This window comes from Sapajus apella, unplaced genomic scaffold (assembly GCF_009761245.1).
Source record: "Sapajus apella isolate SASKATOON/1434 unplaced genomic scaffold, GSC_monkey_1.0 scaffold18, whole genome shotgun sequence".
Lineage (NCBI taxonomy): Eukaryota > Metazoa > Chordata > Mammalia > Primates > Cebidae > Sapajus > Sapajus apella.
In genome coordinates, this window is record NW_022436958.1 from 23,658,297 (window position 1) to 23,676,146 (window position 17,850).

Consider the following 17,850-nt stretch of genomic DNA (forward strand, 5'->3'; position numbering starts at 1 on the left):
GCATAGCATGTGAAAATCTGGCTGCCCCCACCCTAATTTTTTATGAGATTCTCTGTTTAGTTGGCACCGTATTGCCTGTTTCTTTACCGTGCATGTGGTGACAAAGAAAAGGGAAGATGGAGCCTCCATGTTGAACATACCTGGCCCCCACGTAGCCCTTTTCCATTGGCACAGCTGCCGTCATTCACCTGTGCAAGCTTCCAGCTTGCTTATCTATGTCTGTAGCTGGATTTTTTAGGCTGTTCTTTGTTAGAAAAGAAATGATTTGGGGGCTGTTTTTTTTTTTTTTTTTTTTGTTAAAAGGGAAATTCTGCCAAGAACTCTTGCCCTTACTATTTGCCTAAATAATTTCTTTCTAGCTCCTGTATTATTTTCTCCACTGAATTGCTTTGCACTTTGGTAATAAATGAGTTATCTATTTATGTCTATTTCTGAGCTCTATTCCACTAAATTATTTATCTTTACATCAGTGCCACATTGTTTTGATTATGATAGTGTTACAAGTATTGAAGTCAGGTAGCGTTAGCCTTCTAATTTTGTTCTTTTTCAAAATTGTTTTAGCTTTTGGAGATCCTTGCATTCTGATTTGAGCTTCACAACCAGTTTGCCTATTTCTACAAAACTGTTACTGGGACTTTCATTGGGATTGCACGGAATTATAGATCAATTTGGGGAGAATTGACATCTTAACAGTATTGAGTCTTTTGACCCAATGAATAAGAAATATCTATCCATTTATTTAGTCTCCAACTTTTCTCAGCAATGTTTTTAAGCTTCTACTTGTAGATCTTTTATATCTTTTGTTATTTTTATTCCAAAGTATTTCATATTTTTGGTGCCCTTATAAGTAGCACTGTTTTTTAAACTTTCCAATTGTTTGCTGTGAATATATAGAAATACAATTGATTTTTGTAGATTAATTTTGTATCCTGAAATCTTGCTATCCTGATGTATTAGTTATAGTAGTTTTTGTAGATTCTGCTGGAGTTTCTGCATAGATTATCACGTCATCTATGAATAAAGACAGCTTTATGTCTTCCTTTTTTATCTTGTTTTGCTTTGTTTTATTTATTGCCCTATTGTACCAGCTAAAACCTCCAGTACTAGCTAGGATAGTTAGTAGGTTAACTCCAACGTTTTGTAGATGTCCTTTATCAGTATAAGGAGGGTCCTTGAGCGATTTTATCGGGAATGGATGTTGGATTTTGTCTGATGCTGCTTCTGCATGTATGAGTTGATAGTATGATTTTTCTTTTTAGTTTGTTAATATGGCAAATTATTTTATTGATTTTGTAAGCAAATCCTGCATTTATGGAATAAAGTCCATTTAGTTCTGGGTCTGCTTTTACCTTTCCTTTTCTAAGCTCCATGAAGACCTTTGCCTTCCGCTGACACTGTCTTTCCTCAGATCATATAGTAGAAAATATCATCAATTTTCCTGGGGCTTTCTTGTGGAAATAACTTCTCAACCCCCTTCTTGTTGCCTTAATTTTATTTGTGGATTTCCAAATCTCCCTAAATCACTTATTCAAGGGTAGTCTCTTGGGTTGTTCCTAAAAATGGTTAATGACCTCCATTTGGACTGACTTTTCACTGAGTAATTTTGCTTTCAGAGCAATTTAATTTCCACATCAGGTTGGCACACTTCTACTTTATGGACTGAATAAAGGCATGCCGTGCTTACACTAAATCACAGGTGGCGTGGTGGTACTTTCTAAAACATTCCACTTCCTTAATGTGATGAAATACTCTGCCTTCTGGAATATTTCCTGGTCCTTTGTCCTTAATTGTATTCCCAGAGGGGGTTGTGTGACTCACCTGTTTGAGCTACAGAAAATCTGTGCATCTCTTTTTAGTAAATTTCTGTTTTGACTTGTGCATTCCAGTCAGGTAACTTCTTGTTTGTTAGTAAGAGCTGTTATTTTCAGAAAGGCTAAACCCAAATCTGAACTGGTCCTGGCTTGTTTGAGTTTCTTAAAAAATGAAATCTGGTATCTGTCACTTGTGCTTGTTATTTATCATAATGGTCGTGGCCTTGTTACTTCCATCAGTACTCTTATTTTTGCCTGTAGGTCCTCATGATCTACATCATTCCTCCACTCCTTCCTTCTTATTTTCCCATCACCATCCTACTTCCTAGAAAAACCTGTGATTTGTTTGGCAGATTGTTCCTTTGGGAGGACTGGCTAGGGAAAGGACTGAATAAGATACATGATTATAAAATTACTCTTAGAACAGAGCAATGACCTCTAAGGGTCTACAGATGTTAATTTGAGAAATGTTACTTTAAATTGGTTTTCCTTTGTCTGCCTTCATATCAAATATGTCTGTCCTTTGAGTCCCAAACCTTTTCCAAGTGTCAGTGCCCAGTGGGAATGAACAGTCTTTTTAACATTGACATCTGAATTTTATGTTCCTTACTACAGTCCCTAAAAGATTTGAGGTGCCTCTTCCAGTGCTCACATTCACCTCTAGTATCTGGGGATGTTCCTTTGGGGATGTTCCTTTAGGCAGCTACTTCCTTAGTGGCCTCCACAGCTTTATGCCCAGGTCCAGAACGCTGTCCGCCTTCCACTGCATGTGCTGAGTGTCTGCCTCTAGGCCCCTCCCAAGGTTCCAGTGGTCCACTGTGTTCCCTTTGCCTTCCTGTCTCTAGGCTTCTGCTCAATCTGCAGCATTGACAGGTCCCTGCTCTACTGAAGCCACTCACCTCCAGTCCACAGTATGATGCTCTGCCTTCTGAACTGACAGACCCATCTATTTTTTTAGCCATTAGGAAGCAGGTCTCCTCTTCTGTGCTCTACCTGTCTCAAAAGGGCCCCACGTTAGAATTGCTCAGGCCCCAAGAGTTCAGTAGGTTGGATTTTAGTTTATATATTGTTCTTTTCAAATCTAGTTTAAGGAACTGCCACCATATTTACCCAGAACCAGCATTCTCCTCTTACAATATAACCCTTGTTCTGAGTTATCTAACTCTGAAGTCCTCAACATTTTTGGCACCAAAGACCAGTTTCATAAAAGACAGTTTTTCCACAGACTGGCCAAGGGGATGGTTTCAGGATGATTCAAGTGCATTATATTTATTATGTACTTTATTTTTATTATTATTACATTGTAATACATAATGAAATAATTATATAGCTCACCATACTGTTGAATCAGTGGGATACCTGAGCTTGTTTTCCTTCAACTAGTCGGTCCCATCTGGCAGTGATGAGAGACAGCGACAGACCATCAGGCATTAGATTCTCGTGAGGAGCATGCAACCCGGATCCCTTGCATATGCAGTTCACAATAGGGTTTGTACTCCTATGAGAATCTGATACTGCCATTGATCTGACAGGAGGTGGAGCTCAGGCAGTAATGTGAGCAATGGGGAGTGGCTGTAAATACAGATGAAGCTTCTTTAGCTTCCCTGCCACTCATCTCTTAATTTACTTAACATCTCTGTGCCTCAGTGTCCTCACTTGTAAAATAGGAGATAAAAGTAATACCGCCCCCCCATAGGGTCCTTGTGAGCTCTGAATGAGTTAACATGTATAATGTACTTAGAACAGTAGGTGTTACATTAAGTTAAATTAGGTTTAGCTTAAATCTGCCTCTTTGTGAATTTGGCCTAAAGGTTTCTCGATATATAATGATGTAACCTAAATGAGTGTGGAAACAGACTATAACCTACTCTTGTAATGAGTAGCCCAGTCTCAGTCCACCACGGAAGCCATACTTCAACCGCTCGTAGGCGGCCAACTGTTCAAATTGTGTTCAAATAGGGCAAATGCAGAGCTGTAACCAATCTGGCCATTTCTGCATGTCGCTTCTGTTTTCTGTACCTCACTTTCTTATTCTTGTCCATAAATCCTCTCCAACTACGCAGCACTGCCAAGGTCACTCTGAACCTACTCTGGTTGAGGAACTGCCTGATTTGTGAATTGCTCAATTAAACTCTGATAAACTTAATTCATCTAATGTTTTTCTTTTTCCCCAGTTTTTATTAACAATGCAAGCTCTTTAATGCTAGTAAGATACAATTATTAGAAGAAGAAAGAAATATATATGTATGTGTTCATGCACACACATATATACACATTTATATTACGTATAGCAGAGTCAATTCATTGAAAAAAATAAACATAGTGACTTTTCATTGAGTCAGTTATTGACAAACAACAGAATTCCTTGATATGAGAGCTTTGGATATTGACCTGGAACAGGACTGATTGGTATGCAAGACCATAAATGTAAATACATTTTAGGTAGAAAAAATAAATACTATTTGAGCAGTAAGTTCCTTCATAAAATACATACCTGGAAATTGCAAAGGTCAGATTAAAATTTCAAACTGAACTAGATCCTCTGTGGGATTGGTAAAGTCTTGCCATGTCAGTGACACCAAAGAGTGGGGGTAGGTTAGTGGCAGTCAAATCTGTGCCTCTGACTGACTGCTTGGCCTTGACTGCTAGGCCTCTCCGAGGGCCTCGCTCCAGGAGAGCTCATGGGATACAAAACTTCTGGGGTGCCATGCTACTCCCTTGCTGATTGTGCAACCAAATGAGAAAGAAGATCAAGTTTTCCACCCTTTGCCCAGTTAGAGTGATTCACTTTTGGATGTTTCCAAAGCACAGAGGGGCAATATTTAGGCCCCTGCGGTCCATATCCAAAAGGAATTCATGCTAATTTTCCTCCTTATGCAGGGCTCTGCTCAGAAATTACAACTCTTGGCAGGATGTGGTGGCTCACGCCTGTAATCCCAGCACTTTAGGGAGGCAGAAGCGGGAGGATCACCTGAGATCAGGAGTTTGAGACCAGCCTAGCCATCATGGGGAAACCTCCTCTCTACTAAAAATACAAATTTAGCTGGGCATAGTGGCACATGCCTGTAGTCTCAACTACTTGGAAGGCTGAGGCAGGAGAATTGGTTGAACCCTGGAGGCAGAAATTGCAGTGAGTCGAGATCATGCTACTGCACTCCAGTCTGGGTGATAGTGAGACTCCGTCTCAAAAAAAAAAAAAAAAAAATTAAGGAAATTACAGTTCTTTCTAAAGGCACACCCTCACAGGGTATTGTGTAGCTTTTTGTTTTGCTTTATTTTCGGCATAGCTCTTAGGACTGCTAGAGAGTCTTAGTCCAGGCTCCTTATATAATAAGAACTAAGCAAGGTTATGTGCTAATGTTTTATTGGGAGGTTCTATCCCAGTGAAAAAGGGTAGGGAGGCAGCTAATGAGGGAATGCAGATGCAAGATGAAGCATTTGGAAGCTGGCCACTGCTTCCCAGAAGACATTAATGGTGGCTCAGCTCCTGTTCATGTGCTGGTTCCTTCCCATCTCTGTCTCTTCTGGATCTACGTTCATTCTTCAGAGTGTTAACTCCCTCAACCTCCGTGTCATGCTACATGGTCCCTTGGGGCAGCAACTAGGGAAGCTACTCTGGACTTGGGTACAGGAATTGCAGCAGCTTCTCAACCTCGGAGGAGTTAGGAAGAAGCTGGGGTTTTACTACCAAGGGGACTGCACAGGTTGGTACTGGGGTAACTCCTGGCATAGGCCTGGGAGGCAGGTGGAGCCAAGTGGATCTGGGATCTGCACAAACTGGGTCCAGGACCCTGATAATGTATATTTACTTGTTTATTATTTTCTTTCTCGCTTGGAAGCATAGAGATTACTTGTTTTGTTCATTGTTCACCATATCCATAATCATAAGAACAGTGGCATATACCAGGCATTCAATAAATATTTGTTGAATAAACTTATTGAGTTGCTAATGTGTTAGGAATTGTTACAGCTGCTAGAAGACACAAGCAGTCCACCTCCCAGATGCAAAAATTAAGAAGAAAAGTGACTTTCTTGGTGCTGTTCAAAATAGGAGCAGTTTCTCGATTGTCAGACGTTTGGCCTTTAGTTTATGAGAGAGTGTGTTTCAGATATAAGTAACTCTGGATTTGACTTTGCCTGTCCTTTTGTAAGAAATGGGCCTAAGAGAATGATTAACCTGACTCCTTCTGGCAGCATTTAGTCTCTCTGTGTTAATTTTCCTGATTTAGAAGGTAAGCATGGCACCGTGACACCTAGCAAATGGATGGGCAGAATAGACTCCCTGACCATGTAAGTGTGCTCAGGCTGCTGTAGCAAAGCACCACAGACTGGGGGGCCTTAATGACAGGAATTTATTTTTTCCTCAGTTCCGGGGGCCAGAAGTCCAGGGTCAAGGTGGGAACTGGGTTGGTTTCTTATGAGACCTCTCTCCTTGGCTTGTAGTTGGCCACCCTGTTCCTGTATCTTCGCATGGTTTTCCTTATGTCTGTGTCCTAATCTCCTCTTCTGATAAGGATACCAGTCATACTGGACCAGGGCCCAACTCCGTCACCTTGTTTTAATTTAATTATCTCTCTCTCTTTTTTTTTTTTTAGACAGAGTCTCGCTCTGTCACCCAGGCTGGAGTGTCCTTATAAGAAGAGGAGATTGGCCAGACCCTGTGGCTCATGCCTGTAATCCCAGCACTTTGGGAGGCCAAGGCAGGCGGCTCACTGCAACCTCCATCTCCCAGGTTCAAGCAATTCTCCTACCTCAGCCTCCTGAGTAGCTAGGACTACAGGTGACCACCACCACACATGGCTAATTTTTGTATTTTTAGTAGAGATGGGGTTTCACTACGTTGGCCAGGCTGGGCTTCAACTCCTGACCTCATGATCTGCCCACCTTGGCCTCCCAAAGTGCTGGGATTACAGGTGTGAGCCACTGTGCCCAGCCTTTAATTATCTCTTTAAAGGTGCTATTTCTAAGCACACAGTTTTAGTCTCAGATACTGGGGGTTAAGACTTCAATACATGAATTTTGGTCGGACAGGGGCTATTGGGGGTGGAAGGTAATATATATCAGTTCATAACACTAACTCTAAAGTACTTGACTTTACAAAATATGGTGGTGATGTCCAGGCCTGCTCCCTGCTGTCTCTTGCCTTCTGTGTCTGCCTCCTTCTGCTCTTCTCCTTGGCCCCAGACCAAGACCAGCAAGGCAGTCAGAGCAGGTCACAGAGGAATCCAGAAATTCAAGAAGAGGGTTTTGTACCAAGCAAATAAAAGAAAATGTCATCCATCTAAGGTTCATTGTTTAAATTACCATGTTTATTTACATCAACACAAAATACAATAATAAACACATCAAAACCATTTTATCTTCATGTAACATAACTCTTCAGTGAACAGAAGTACTACTGTTAATGTTTTGGCCTTTCCAAGATCCTGCCTGGGGTCAAAACAGTACTCAGAGAAAGAGCAGATTCTACTCTACCCTAAAACACACACAAAGGTAACTTCTATTTTCTAAAATCCCATTCCAATAATAATACAAAAATACAACAGTAAGTCCACATAGAGGAGACGACTGTTGTTGTGTCATCAGCATTGCAACCTATATGTTGCAGCAGATTTCTCCCGGGTTCTGTGCTCCAGTCAGGAAACATAGGAGGTATATCAGCCCTTCAGATTTTCAAGGTGATTGTTCAATAATTCTTTCATCTAGCTGGGTACTCCATAAAGGTCTGATTTACTTGAGTTATTCAGAAACCAGCAGAAAAAGAGTCTCCAAATGATCAAATGTATACAGATCTATCTTGTAGAACTGAAGAAACTTACAGATTTTGCTGTGACAATTCAGTGGACAACCACAAAGCCTCTACTACATCATGAGCTATTCACCTAGTAAAAGGCTTCACATTACAATTAATCAAAGATAATAAACATTGCACAAAGTACAATACCTCATCTGTATGCCAGTAGTTTAAATGTTATTTGTTTAGTCTCAGTACATTTTCAAAGAAATGACTGTTACTGCTTAACACAATCTTTCTATTATTTCACTGACGAAAGAGGCAGTTTCCTGCAGTGGAAAGAGGAAATGACTTGGAGTTAGAAGATCTAGATTCTGAACCCAGTTCTACTCACTCCGAGCCTTAGTTTCCTTATGAGGATCAAGTGAGATTAAAGTGCTTTGTAAAGAAGTAATAACCATAAGAAATAATATTCTAGAGTCCATCTCTTCCATCAACTGATGGATCCCTAATTTGCACATGTATTTTGCAAGTGAAGTCTTATCTCTTAAAGTAAATATATGATGCATATTCACCACATGCAGCTAAAATGTGCAAGTTGGGTTATGTAGATGGGAAAAGAATATGTATTAAAAAGCCTTTAAGACTTGTATACTCTTGATATGCTTGACTTGAGCCATTAAAAATTTTATTCTGTTTAACACATGTTCCGTTTATATTATTGGAGCTCTCTTTGAATAAAATAACCATTTAGGGTAATTTTTTTTTAAAAGAAACTTTTGTTTGACAATTACAGGGTTTAAAAGACCGTGCACCTGAGTGAAATGGACTGAGAAATATAAGAGAAGTAACAGTTTGAAAACTCAGGGTCAAAAAGAAAACTGAGTGTAGAAGATCATTTTTCAGGTAATTTAAAAATAAACTGATAGAGTTGTTATCTTTTTATTTTTATAAGTGACTTCTTAATTTATAAATTATTTCTTCCTCATTTGTAAAACAAAATTCGTACTTAACATTTAAGTGTGTATAAATGCACAAAAATTATTATCACCTAATGTTCAATCTTATATTTGGGATATCTTTAGAAGAATTGCATCCTCTTAGCTAAAGTAAAACCAGAATCTCATTTCTCATAGATTAAGAGAGGGTATACTTCCTACGGGTTTAGAATTAATTGGCAAGTATAGATACATAATCTGAGTATATGGGCTTTGTGACTTTGCTGAGACAAAGAACTCAGGTAGCTGCATTCCTGAAACAAATGAGATTCTAATTTCAAACATTTTTCAAATGCAAATCAAGCCCCCATGAATCATTTTGATGATTTTTTTGAGGGATTAATGCAACAGAGTTAGTATTCCTCAAATGATCCCCAAAGTCACCTCTTTGCTAAGGATATTTCTCTTCTTGATTATTTTGAACCTGCCAACAGTCTCTCACCTTCATGTAGAGAATGACTTATCTCCAAATGTCCTATTATTATCTTAAACCAACCTCATTTTGAAGCAACAAAGAAAGAAAAATTAAATAGTGCATTAACATTTCATATCAGTGAACAGACTTTTTTCATGCATAAAGTGGTTCTATCCATCTGTGGAAAGGTCCACCTTTTGTTTTTCCCTGTGTTTATAGGTTACATTTTTAAAAGTACTGGTGGAGCCTCTGTAGAGTGGATTCGTTCCCTAAAAAAAAGAAAAAGATTCAAGTGAAAGTATGTATATTTTCTTATTATACTGTTTTAAGATATAATGCAAATTGGAAAAGGAGAGTCAAGCTAATCTTGGAAACCATTGGAACAATTTTGATTCGTTTGGTATTTCATACTTTTAGTGTTTTACAATTTATATATTTTCATTTTGTTAAATATACAGAACAAGTCCCATATGTATATTCTAAAAAATCTTACCCCTTTTAATAATGCACGAATTTATGGATAGAAAACAAGGCTTTGGTTGTTGTGCTCACTGCTGTTTTCCCAGCACTGAGTCCCTGCCCCAGAGCAGGTACTCAGTATGTATGGAATGAGTAGCATGAACAGTGATAGGTGAACCACAAGTGAAATCAAAGCCAAAAAAGTAAAATACGGGAAAAGTGAAACTGTTAGAAACATACAAAAATGAATGACACAGTATCTGCCTTTAACAAACGTGTTACTGATGAGAGGCATCAAACAAACGACACAAATAATCATGCTAAGATGAGATTAAAATTCAGAAAGGGGAGAAAGTAGTTACTTAGGAGGAGTGAGGAACCATCCTCTGGACAGCTAATACTCGCCCTGAGTAGCCAAAGAACCAGCTGTCTTTTGCTTGCTATGCAAAACAGTGTGTAAGAACACCACAAGAGACTGATGTGGGGAACCCTGGGGTCATGAAAGAGTAGCAGTCCAAAGCCAGGCCAGGCAAAATGGCTTTGCCCTTGGGGGAGTGGGGAGGTTGTGTTTGGGACTCCTGGGTAGCTCAGCTGTGCTTTTTGGGCTGTAGATGTGTCCCCACGTGCCAACAGCAGTGGTGCTGTAGCCAAGAGGATCTGAAGGTTCAGAAGGACCGGGCCTCTCTGGTTGTTCCAGGCAGGAGGAAGCTGTCTGGGTAAGGTACAGTTTCTTCTCTCCCACTTTCTAAGGTTGACCACACAGACTATGGCATCAGACAGCCTGGGTCCAAACCCAGCTGCACCACATGACCATACTGAAGCTACTCTGAGCCTTGGTGTCCACATCTGTGCCTACCTTATCCAGGTAAAGTATTTTAGCACTATGTGTAGCACATAGCAAATGCTCCATAAATGCTGCCTCTATTCATTAGTTCCTACTTGTAGCTTTTCTTCACATCTGGAATTTCCTTTTATTTTAAGTTTTAGAGAGGATTATAAAGATATTTTCCCCTAGGGCTTTGGTACAGTTAACATTTCTAAGCCCCTTACTGAGTATGTATTGAATCCAGGTACCACCTCTCACCCTCTAAGTTAAAATCTCATACTTTGACCACCTTATTCCATGGATTATAGCTATGGTAGCAATTTCTAGGTGTAGATTTAAAAAAAAAAAAAGCATGATTACATGATTGTCTTTGATTTCTTGGTACATTTCTTTTAGCTTTCAGAAGAATTGAATAAAACTGGAAATACTCCCTGGCCTTTCCCACTCATTGGCGTCAGCGCCCTCATTGTGAGTGGGAATCACACCTGCACCAATTTCTATGTTTTCCAGAGTCAGTGGCCTGACTTCTGACTGAGTGACATGTTACCTTTGTTTGTGCTTTTGAAGAGATATGCCATCTCTATAATAAAGCCAAACAGAAAAGAGCTTCCTTGGCTGGTGGTGGATGTGGGTGAAAGCTAGGTTGGCATATTGCTTCTATTCCTGAGAGCAGCCTAGATAATTCTGAGGGACCTCCAGATCTTATCTAGTTCTGCTGCCCTAAGAATTTGAGATTTTGAATGCAAAGGGTAGACTGATGTGATTTTAGATGTAGATGGAGTCTCATTTGCAAACAAAAATCATGCGTGGAATTCTACTAAATTTGAAAGACTAGAATCTAGTTGGTTACAGGAGAATGAGGGACTCAATTGAAGAAACAAGATGGAAAAAAGTAAGAGGTTCAAGCCACCAATGACAGCGTGAGCCTGTCCTGGAGGAAGTGGGAGCGTTTGTGAACAGAAACGATACTCTGAAAGAGGACACAGGCTGTGAACAGGGTCAGTTTACAGCTCTGTAGGACCAGGTACTTGTTTGTAGGTGCACCCTACATCATGTCAAACATAGAAAATACACCCATATCCCACACTTAATATAACTGATATGCATTATAGAGGAGGTGACGTTGACAGGATAACAAAGTTATTTAGTAGATACTTAGCTGAATGTCTAATTCTGATGGTGGAGTTTTCATTCTGTATTTTAAAGCAACTTCATTCATTCAGGTCTGCAATATTTTGTGAGTCCCTTGCAAAACTGGTTTAGGGCCAAGACATTGTTTATAGGGAGGGATGGGTAGAGCAGACTTCACCAGAATAAGAGGGTAAGGCGGAAGCGTAAAAGTGGACAAACAGAAAGTACATATTGCCGTTGTGTGTGGTAGGGCATTTCCTTGCCTTCGCTGAAGATCAGAGGTCAGGAGAATGCATCAAGCTTTGTTTCAGGAGGAGGCGTGGAAATGTCCATACTGCCTTCTCTAGTGCTCTGCCGATTGGAACCTCTCTACACAGGATTTCCAGCAGAAATGCAGGCTTGAGTCCTGCTCTATTTTAGGTGAGTCTGCACTCCACTGCTCAGAAAAGGTCAGTTTTCCCCTAACCATCTGGGGTGACCAGGCTGATTCCCCCAGGAGTCTGGGAGTGCTAATTTAGGCTGTGGATTCTGCAAATGCAATGGCACATTTTTCAAGACTGAAAAAGTGGTAATAAGAAAACTCTGTCATGACCCACAGCTTCCTTAATGATCGCCTAACTGCCAAATGCAGACCTGATTTGCTTAGCACAGTACAAAATCAATCCATGACTTCAAGACATGTCAGGCTGAACATTTTTTTGCCTCAAGTTAATGACTTGTCATCCTAGAAAAATATGTCTAATCAAAGATGAATTTAAATACGTTTCATTTGTGTTTTTATAAAGAATATGTGGAGGTGGCATTATTTTTAAAGCATAATAAAAAGGTAACCTTTCTTTACAGCTGCTCTGAAATGTTTCAGGAGGTAAGAGTAAAGATCTTTCTGTCTTGAACCCTGTCACTTTACGAGTCCAATGCAGTCCTATGGCCAGGAGACCAGATTGTTCCTATTGTCCCGGAAGGCCCTGGGTTTCAAAATCCACTTCTTGAAAAAGAAATAGGTTTTAGAGAAAAACTCAATGAAATTGAAGACCCCAAAATGTGTGCAGTGAGCGACATTTTTTTTCCAGTAGGTATTGGTAAAATTTAAACTGAATTATTTGAGTTTAAACCTTTTTTGTATCCATGTGAATAATTACTAACCAGTCATTATCTAGTCAGGAACATCAAACATTTGCTATTCAAAGAAACTCAATTTAATAAGGGAATAATATTTTCCATTTATGCTGGTTTTCTGTTTCATGCATGTTTGGGTCACATGTTAGAAGAAGAAACAACAAAAATTTGGCATTTGAATTTCAGTCATGTTCTACATCCTGAGGGAGAACAATTCATGTTTTTGGAGAAATTAACTGTTAATTATAATGTTATTTTAAAGATATTAATCACTTGTCAGTACTTATGCCTCTGTATGAGAACACTAAAATGTGCTGGTTAGTAGATACACATCACATAATTGCCCAAGTGCGTGTTTGTGGAGCACCTGCTTATTATTTCCAGGAGGATCAACCAAAGGCTGTGCTTAGAAGAACAATTAATAATTAGGCTCCAGCTTCACCACGTACCAAAAGTTGGGGAAGTCCCTTAACTTCTCTGAGCCTCAGTTTACCTTCTTTCAAAATGGGAATACCAGGATTACGTCATGGGGTTTGCTGCTATTGACCTTTGTGGCAACTTAACCACATTGTTTTACCTGGTTGCCCTTCTCACCATTGCCAGGCATTTGTTGGAGAGCTGATGAAAGTCAAAAATAACATCTGTGGCCAGGGGTCAGGTGAAGTGAACTGTCCTACAACTTTGGGCTCATTAGTACTGTGTTCTAAGTTGCCAAGCTAACTTGTCTATTTACCTTTTACATTGTTAGGGATGAGTAAATTATATCTTCTCCTGAGGAATCTTGCTTAATTATGGAAAATCCATACATTCACAAAAAGAGGAAAGGCTATACAACAAACCTTCAAAGACCCATCACTCAAATTCAACAGTTATCACAATTCCGCCACACCTGCTTCAACTATATCTCTATCCCTCTCTCTCGGCTGAATTATTTCAAAGCAAACTCAAGCTTTCATTTCCTTCCACTCCTTCTGTATGCATCTCTAAAAAACATGGATATTTTCTAGCAATGTCACCATTGCCATTATCTTACCTAATCAAATTAACCATACTTACGTGCTATCACTCTAATGCCCAGTGTGTATTAATCTTTTTTCAGTAGTTTTATACATTTATTTATTATTTATTTTGGAGACTGGGTCTCACTCTGTCACCCAGCCTGGAATGCAGTGGCACGATCATGGCTCACTGCAGCCTTGACCTCCTGGTTCAAGTGATCCTCCTGCCTTAGCCTCCCAAGTAGCTGGGACTACAGGTGTGCACCACCATGCCCGGCTAGTTTTTATATTTCTTTTTTGTAGAGACAGGGTTTCGCCATGCTGCCTAACTCAAACTCCTGGGCTCAAGCGATCTAATCCTCCTGTCTTGGCTTCCCAAAGTTCTAAGATTACAGGTGTGAGCCACCATGCCCATCCTTTTTTCCAGGTGTTTTAAAGGTGGACTGTTAAAATCATGATCCAAACAAGATCCATACATTGCATTTGGCTGTTGTGTCTAAAGGCATTTTTAATGGAAAGATAAAGTAGATAAAATTTTTCATTGTTCATTGTACTGTACCATATATTATGATTAATTTAGAATAACTGCATAAAATATAAACATCCATTATCAAGATAAATGTATCAAAAATGGAAAATTCCATTTGCTTTTCGAATTGAAGGCATTGCTATAAAATTTGTTAACATCAATTTATTTGAGTGGATGAATCCAAAGAAGCATTGTGTCTGCCTGTATTTCCTCCAGTGATATCATTGTTGCAATCAGCAATGTAAGATAATTGATGTTAGATACCTGGACACATCATTAGAGATAGAGAGATGAAATTAAAACCATGAAATTGTTTCTATGGGTCTCTAGAAATGTAATTATCTCTCCTGTGGAAAAGAAACACAGAAAACTATAGTCCTGTTTTCTGTTTGCCTCCTGTGAAGAGAAGACACTTAAATTATTTCTATTGAGTTTACACACTTAAAGGTTGAAACTTGGTTTTTTTCAGGTCGCTGTTTAAAATTTATGTTATTCAGAAAAACTAACTGCATGGCATTTAAAAAATCATCTCAATTTTGCTTTGTAGCCTACTGTATCAGTAACAAGTACTTCCATAGAAATTGGCATAAACTATCATACTACTTATGAACATTATTCCATTCATTATAACAAAACCAACTTATGGAAATGTTTAGATACAGCACCTGTGCTTTATCAAATGGGACCTGAGGGATACTCTTAGTGGTGAGGAAGGACTGAGTAAAATATACTTTCCTGATGTCCCTGAGCAGCTGTCTCAGGGGCCTCAAGAGACTCTTCATTGTGGTGGAAATTCCCACTGCACTGAGACAGATATATGCTATGAGGGTCATCTGGGTCTAAAGAATGAGTAGAGGTTCCTTTGACCCTGAAGCAGAACAGAAATCAAAGCTGTTGGGGTCATGGTGAGAGTGGTAGAGAAAAAATGTGACATTTGAACTCTCAGAGCAGAAGAAAGCTGAGCCTCTCAATTTCTTCCACCAGCCTCTTTCTCCCCTAGACAAGGAGTAGCTCTAAGTTTCCACATACCGTTTGCCACTTGGCTTTTGATCGTTCTGCTTCAAATTTAGCAACTTCTTTACGATCATGAAATGACACCAGCAGCTTCCAGATACACAGTAGGACAACCCCAATGAGAAGAATTGCCAGGGAAACCCCCAACATGATCATGGGAATGTTTGGAGGCTTTGGACAATCTGCAGAAATAAAGAAAATTATAAGGTGGAAAAATCAACAGTTTGACATTGGAAAGTCATTTCTTATTGGATTTTCCATCTACATTTTCAGCAGCAGAGGATAAATATTGACACCATTTTTGCCTTGCTGCAATTTAAAAAATGAGTTACTTGTTGAAATAAAAAAATGAGTTACTTGTTGAAATAAAAAAATGAGTTACTTGTTGAAGGATAGTCCTGCATTCCTTCAAAGTAGAACAAAAGATAAAGGAAGAACTTAGTTACTCAAAGTAATGGATCTAGACTTGATGGCTGACTTTAAAAGAGAATCCAAAAGAGTGATAATTAATGCACATGGAATATTTAGAGGATTAAGAAAAAAAACTAGTTTAATCACAAAAAATGGCCTCTTCTGAGTCCATGATAAAGCAGAAATGGTGTGTGTGTGTGTGTGTGTGTGTGTGTGTGTGTGTTGCAAGTAATCACTTTTTCTTGGACCTTCTTGAATCATGGGCAGTCTAGGAGACTGTATTAAAAGTTACATAAAACCTATCCCTTGAAAAGATTACTATTTCCTTCTTTCTTTACAGACAGTAGACAATGATAGCTTTCAGTTCTGTTTTGGTGAACCGTAGAGCAGTAGTCTGGTTTGGGGGAAGTTCCTAGACTAGAGTCAGGAGAGGTGGATTCACTTCCCATCTGATGTACGTGGCTATGTGAATGTGATCCAGCCCATTAATCTCTCTGAATCTCAGGCCCTTCATCTGTAAAACAAAGTTCAGTGTTCCCTTAACTTTTCTGATGATAACAATAAGCTGAAGTGTTCATGTTTGTTACTAACACAGCTTCCTATACCCTTTCCCCAATATTTTGATTCAGTGGGTATTGGATAAGGCCACCAATCTTTTATTATTAAATATTCCAAATGATTCTTATCTTCAAGGAAGTTTGGGAAATTAGATGTTCTGTAGGGTCCTTTCAACCTGAATAGTCTATGAAATGTTATTTTGACTCTATTGATGAAATTAATATAATTTTGCAATCACACAGTACTTTTCCTCATTCACAGAAGAATGACTAATAATCCTTGCAGTATGCCTAGGGGATGATACATTTCTTAATGAAACATCATAATTATCCTCCCCTCTTTCATGGAAAAAAATCCCACATAAATTTAACGTTACATATCTGCATCCCTCTGCAAGAAATGAGGCAAAATCCATGGTATTCAGGGAGGAAATAAATCATGCTTAGTTTATCCTAAGTCTTACTGCTTTTAGATATTTAATAAGGAGAGTTATACACATATGACTAGCCATAGTATCTTTAAGGTAAGGATCTAGAGTCGATGTGAATCTGAGTGGGACTAATTACCCACTAACAGTGTGATGCCTCACCTCACACACTTTTGTTCTTTGGCCAAGAAACCATGTAAAGAAATTATGCAGAAATAAGTAAAGGAGCTAATGACATAGCTATTACTGTATGAAGATCTAAAGACTATATTCTTGCATAGCAAATGAACCATAGCTGCCTCTAATAGGTTAGCAACATTCCTGCAAATAAAGTAGCAGGCTTGTGTCATGAGAATATATGCTGGCTACATTTTTGGCTAAGAAATGTCTGGGGTGGGGCAGAGTATGTTCCTGCTCAAAGCAAGATGAAGCTTGCTACAATCCTGCACCTGGACATGAATTAGGAGGCTCCTCCAGGAGGGACTAAAGAAGGAATGGGTGTGGTCTGGCAGAGATAATTATTTTCAGAACTGAAAGTCTTCGGGAATTAACCATTTCTCAAGAAAAGATTTTGGCCCAAGTGCCAGAGAAGGTCTTACACTATAGAAATCTTCACTTTTCATACTCTGATGCTTCTTGAGATGTTCAGACTGAAAATGGAGCTTTATATGGAAGAAGAGGGTCACCTCTATCACTGTGTACAGTGCTGACTATCAAGTGCAGGTTGGTGCAGCACCTACTTCTAAGGTCCTGAGTATCTAACTCTGCTACGTGTGTTACCAAGTTTGGTAGCTCAGTGTGCCTACTGAGTGCTTGAAATGTGACTTTTCCCAATTAGGTTATGCTATATGTGTGAAATCCACACTGATTTTGAACATTTGGTATGAAAAAAATGTAAAATATGTCAGCTTTTATATTGATTACATGTTGAAATGACAATATTTTGGATAACATGGTAAATACAATTCATTTTACCTGTTTCTTTTACTTTTTAATGTAATTACTAGAACATTTTAAATTATGTATTGATTTGCCTAGCAGCTCTGTTGGATGAGGCTGATCTAACATTTTTGTGATTCAGAAATGTATGATGATTGTACAGCCAGTAGGAGGCAGTAGAGCACAGTGGTTCAGACCATGGGCTCCTGGCCAGGCTGCCAAACTCCCCACATCAGCTCTGGCACGTAATTACTGCCAGACCCAGCAAATTATTTAATATCTCCATGCCTCAATTTCCTAACCTTTAAAATGAAAATAATAGTGGTACCTGTTTTATATGGTTGTTAAGAATATTAAGCGAATTAATACATGTAAAATATATGGAACGACATCTGGCAAATGGTATTAGTAAGGGCTCAAAAATGAGAGCTGCTAAAATAATAATTAATATTACTATAGCTACAGCAAATACAGCACTCTATCC

The 17,850-nt window shown here is 39.0% G+C and overlaps 1 protein-coding gene across 5 annotated transcripts in view; it reads right to left on the reverse strand.

The window, feature by feature from the left end:
- Nucleotides 1-7,098: 7,098 nt before the first annotated feature.
- ITGB6 (integrin subunit beta 6) overlaps nt 7,099-17,850 on the reverse strand; it is a 133,913-nt gene continuing 123,161 nt past the window's right edge. For all 5 annotated transcript variants that reach the window (XM_032286507.1, XM_032286510.1, XM_032286509.1 and 2 more), the window contains 2 exons: nt 15,047-15,213; nt 7,099-9,227 (listed from right to left, as the gene is read on the reverse strand). In XM_032286507.1, the coding sequence (XP_032142398.1) occupies nt 9,129-9,227; nt 15,047-15,213 (266 nt within the window). In that variant the 3' untranslated portion in view covers nt 7,099-9,128. The remainder of the gene's footprint in view (nt 9,228-15,046; nt 15,214-17,850) is intronic.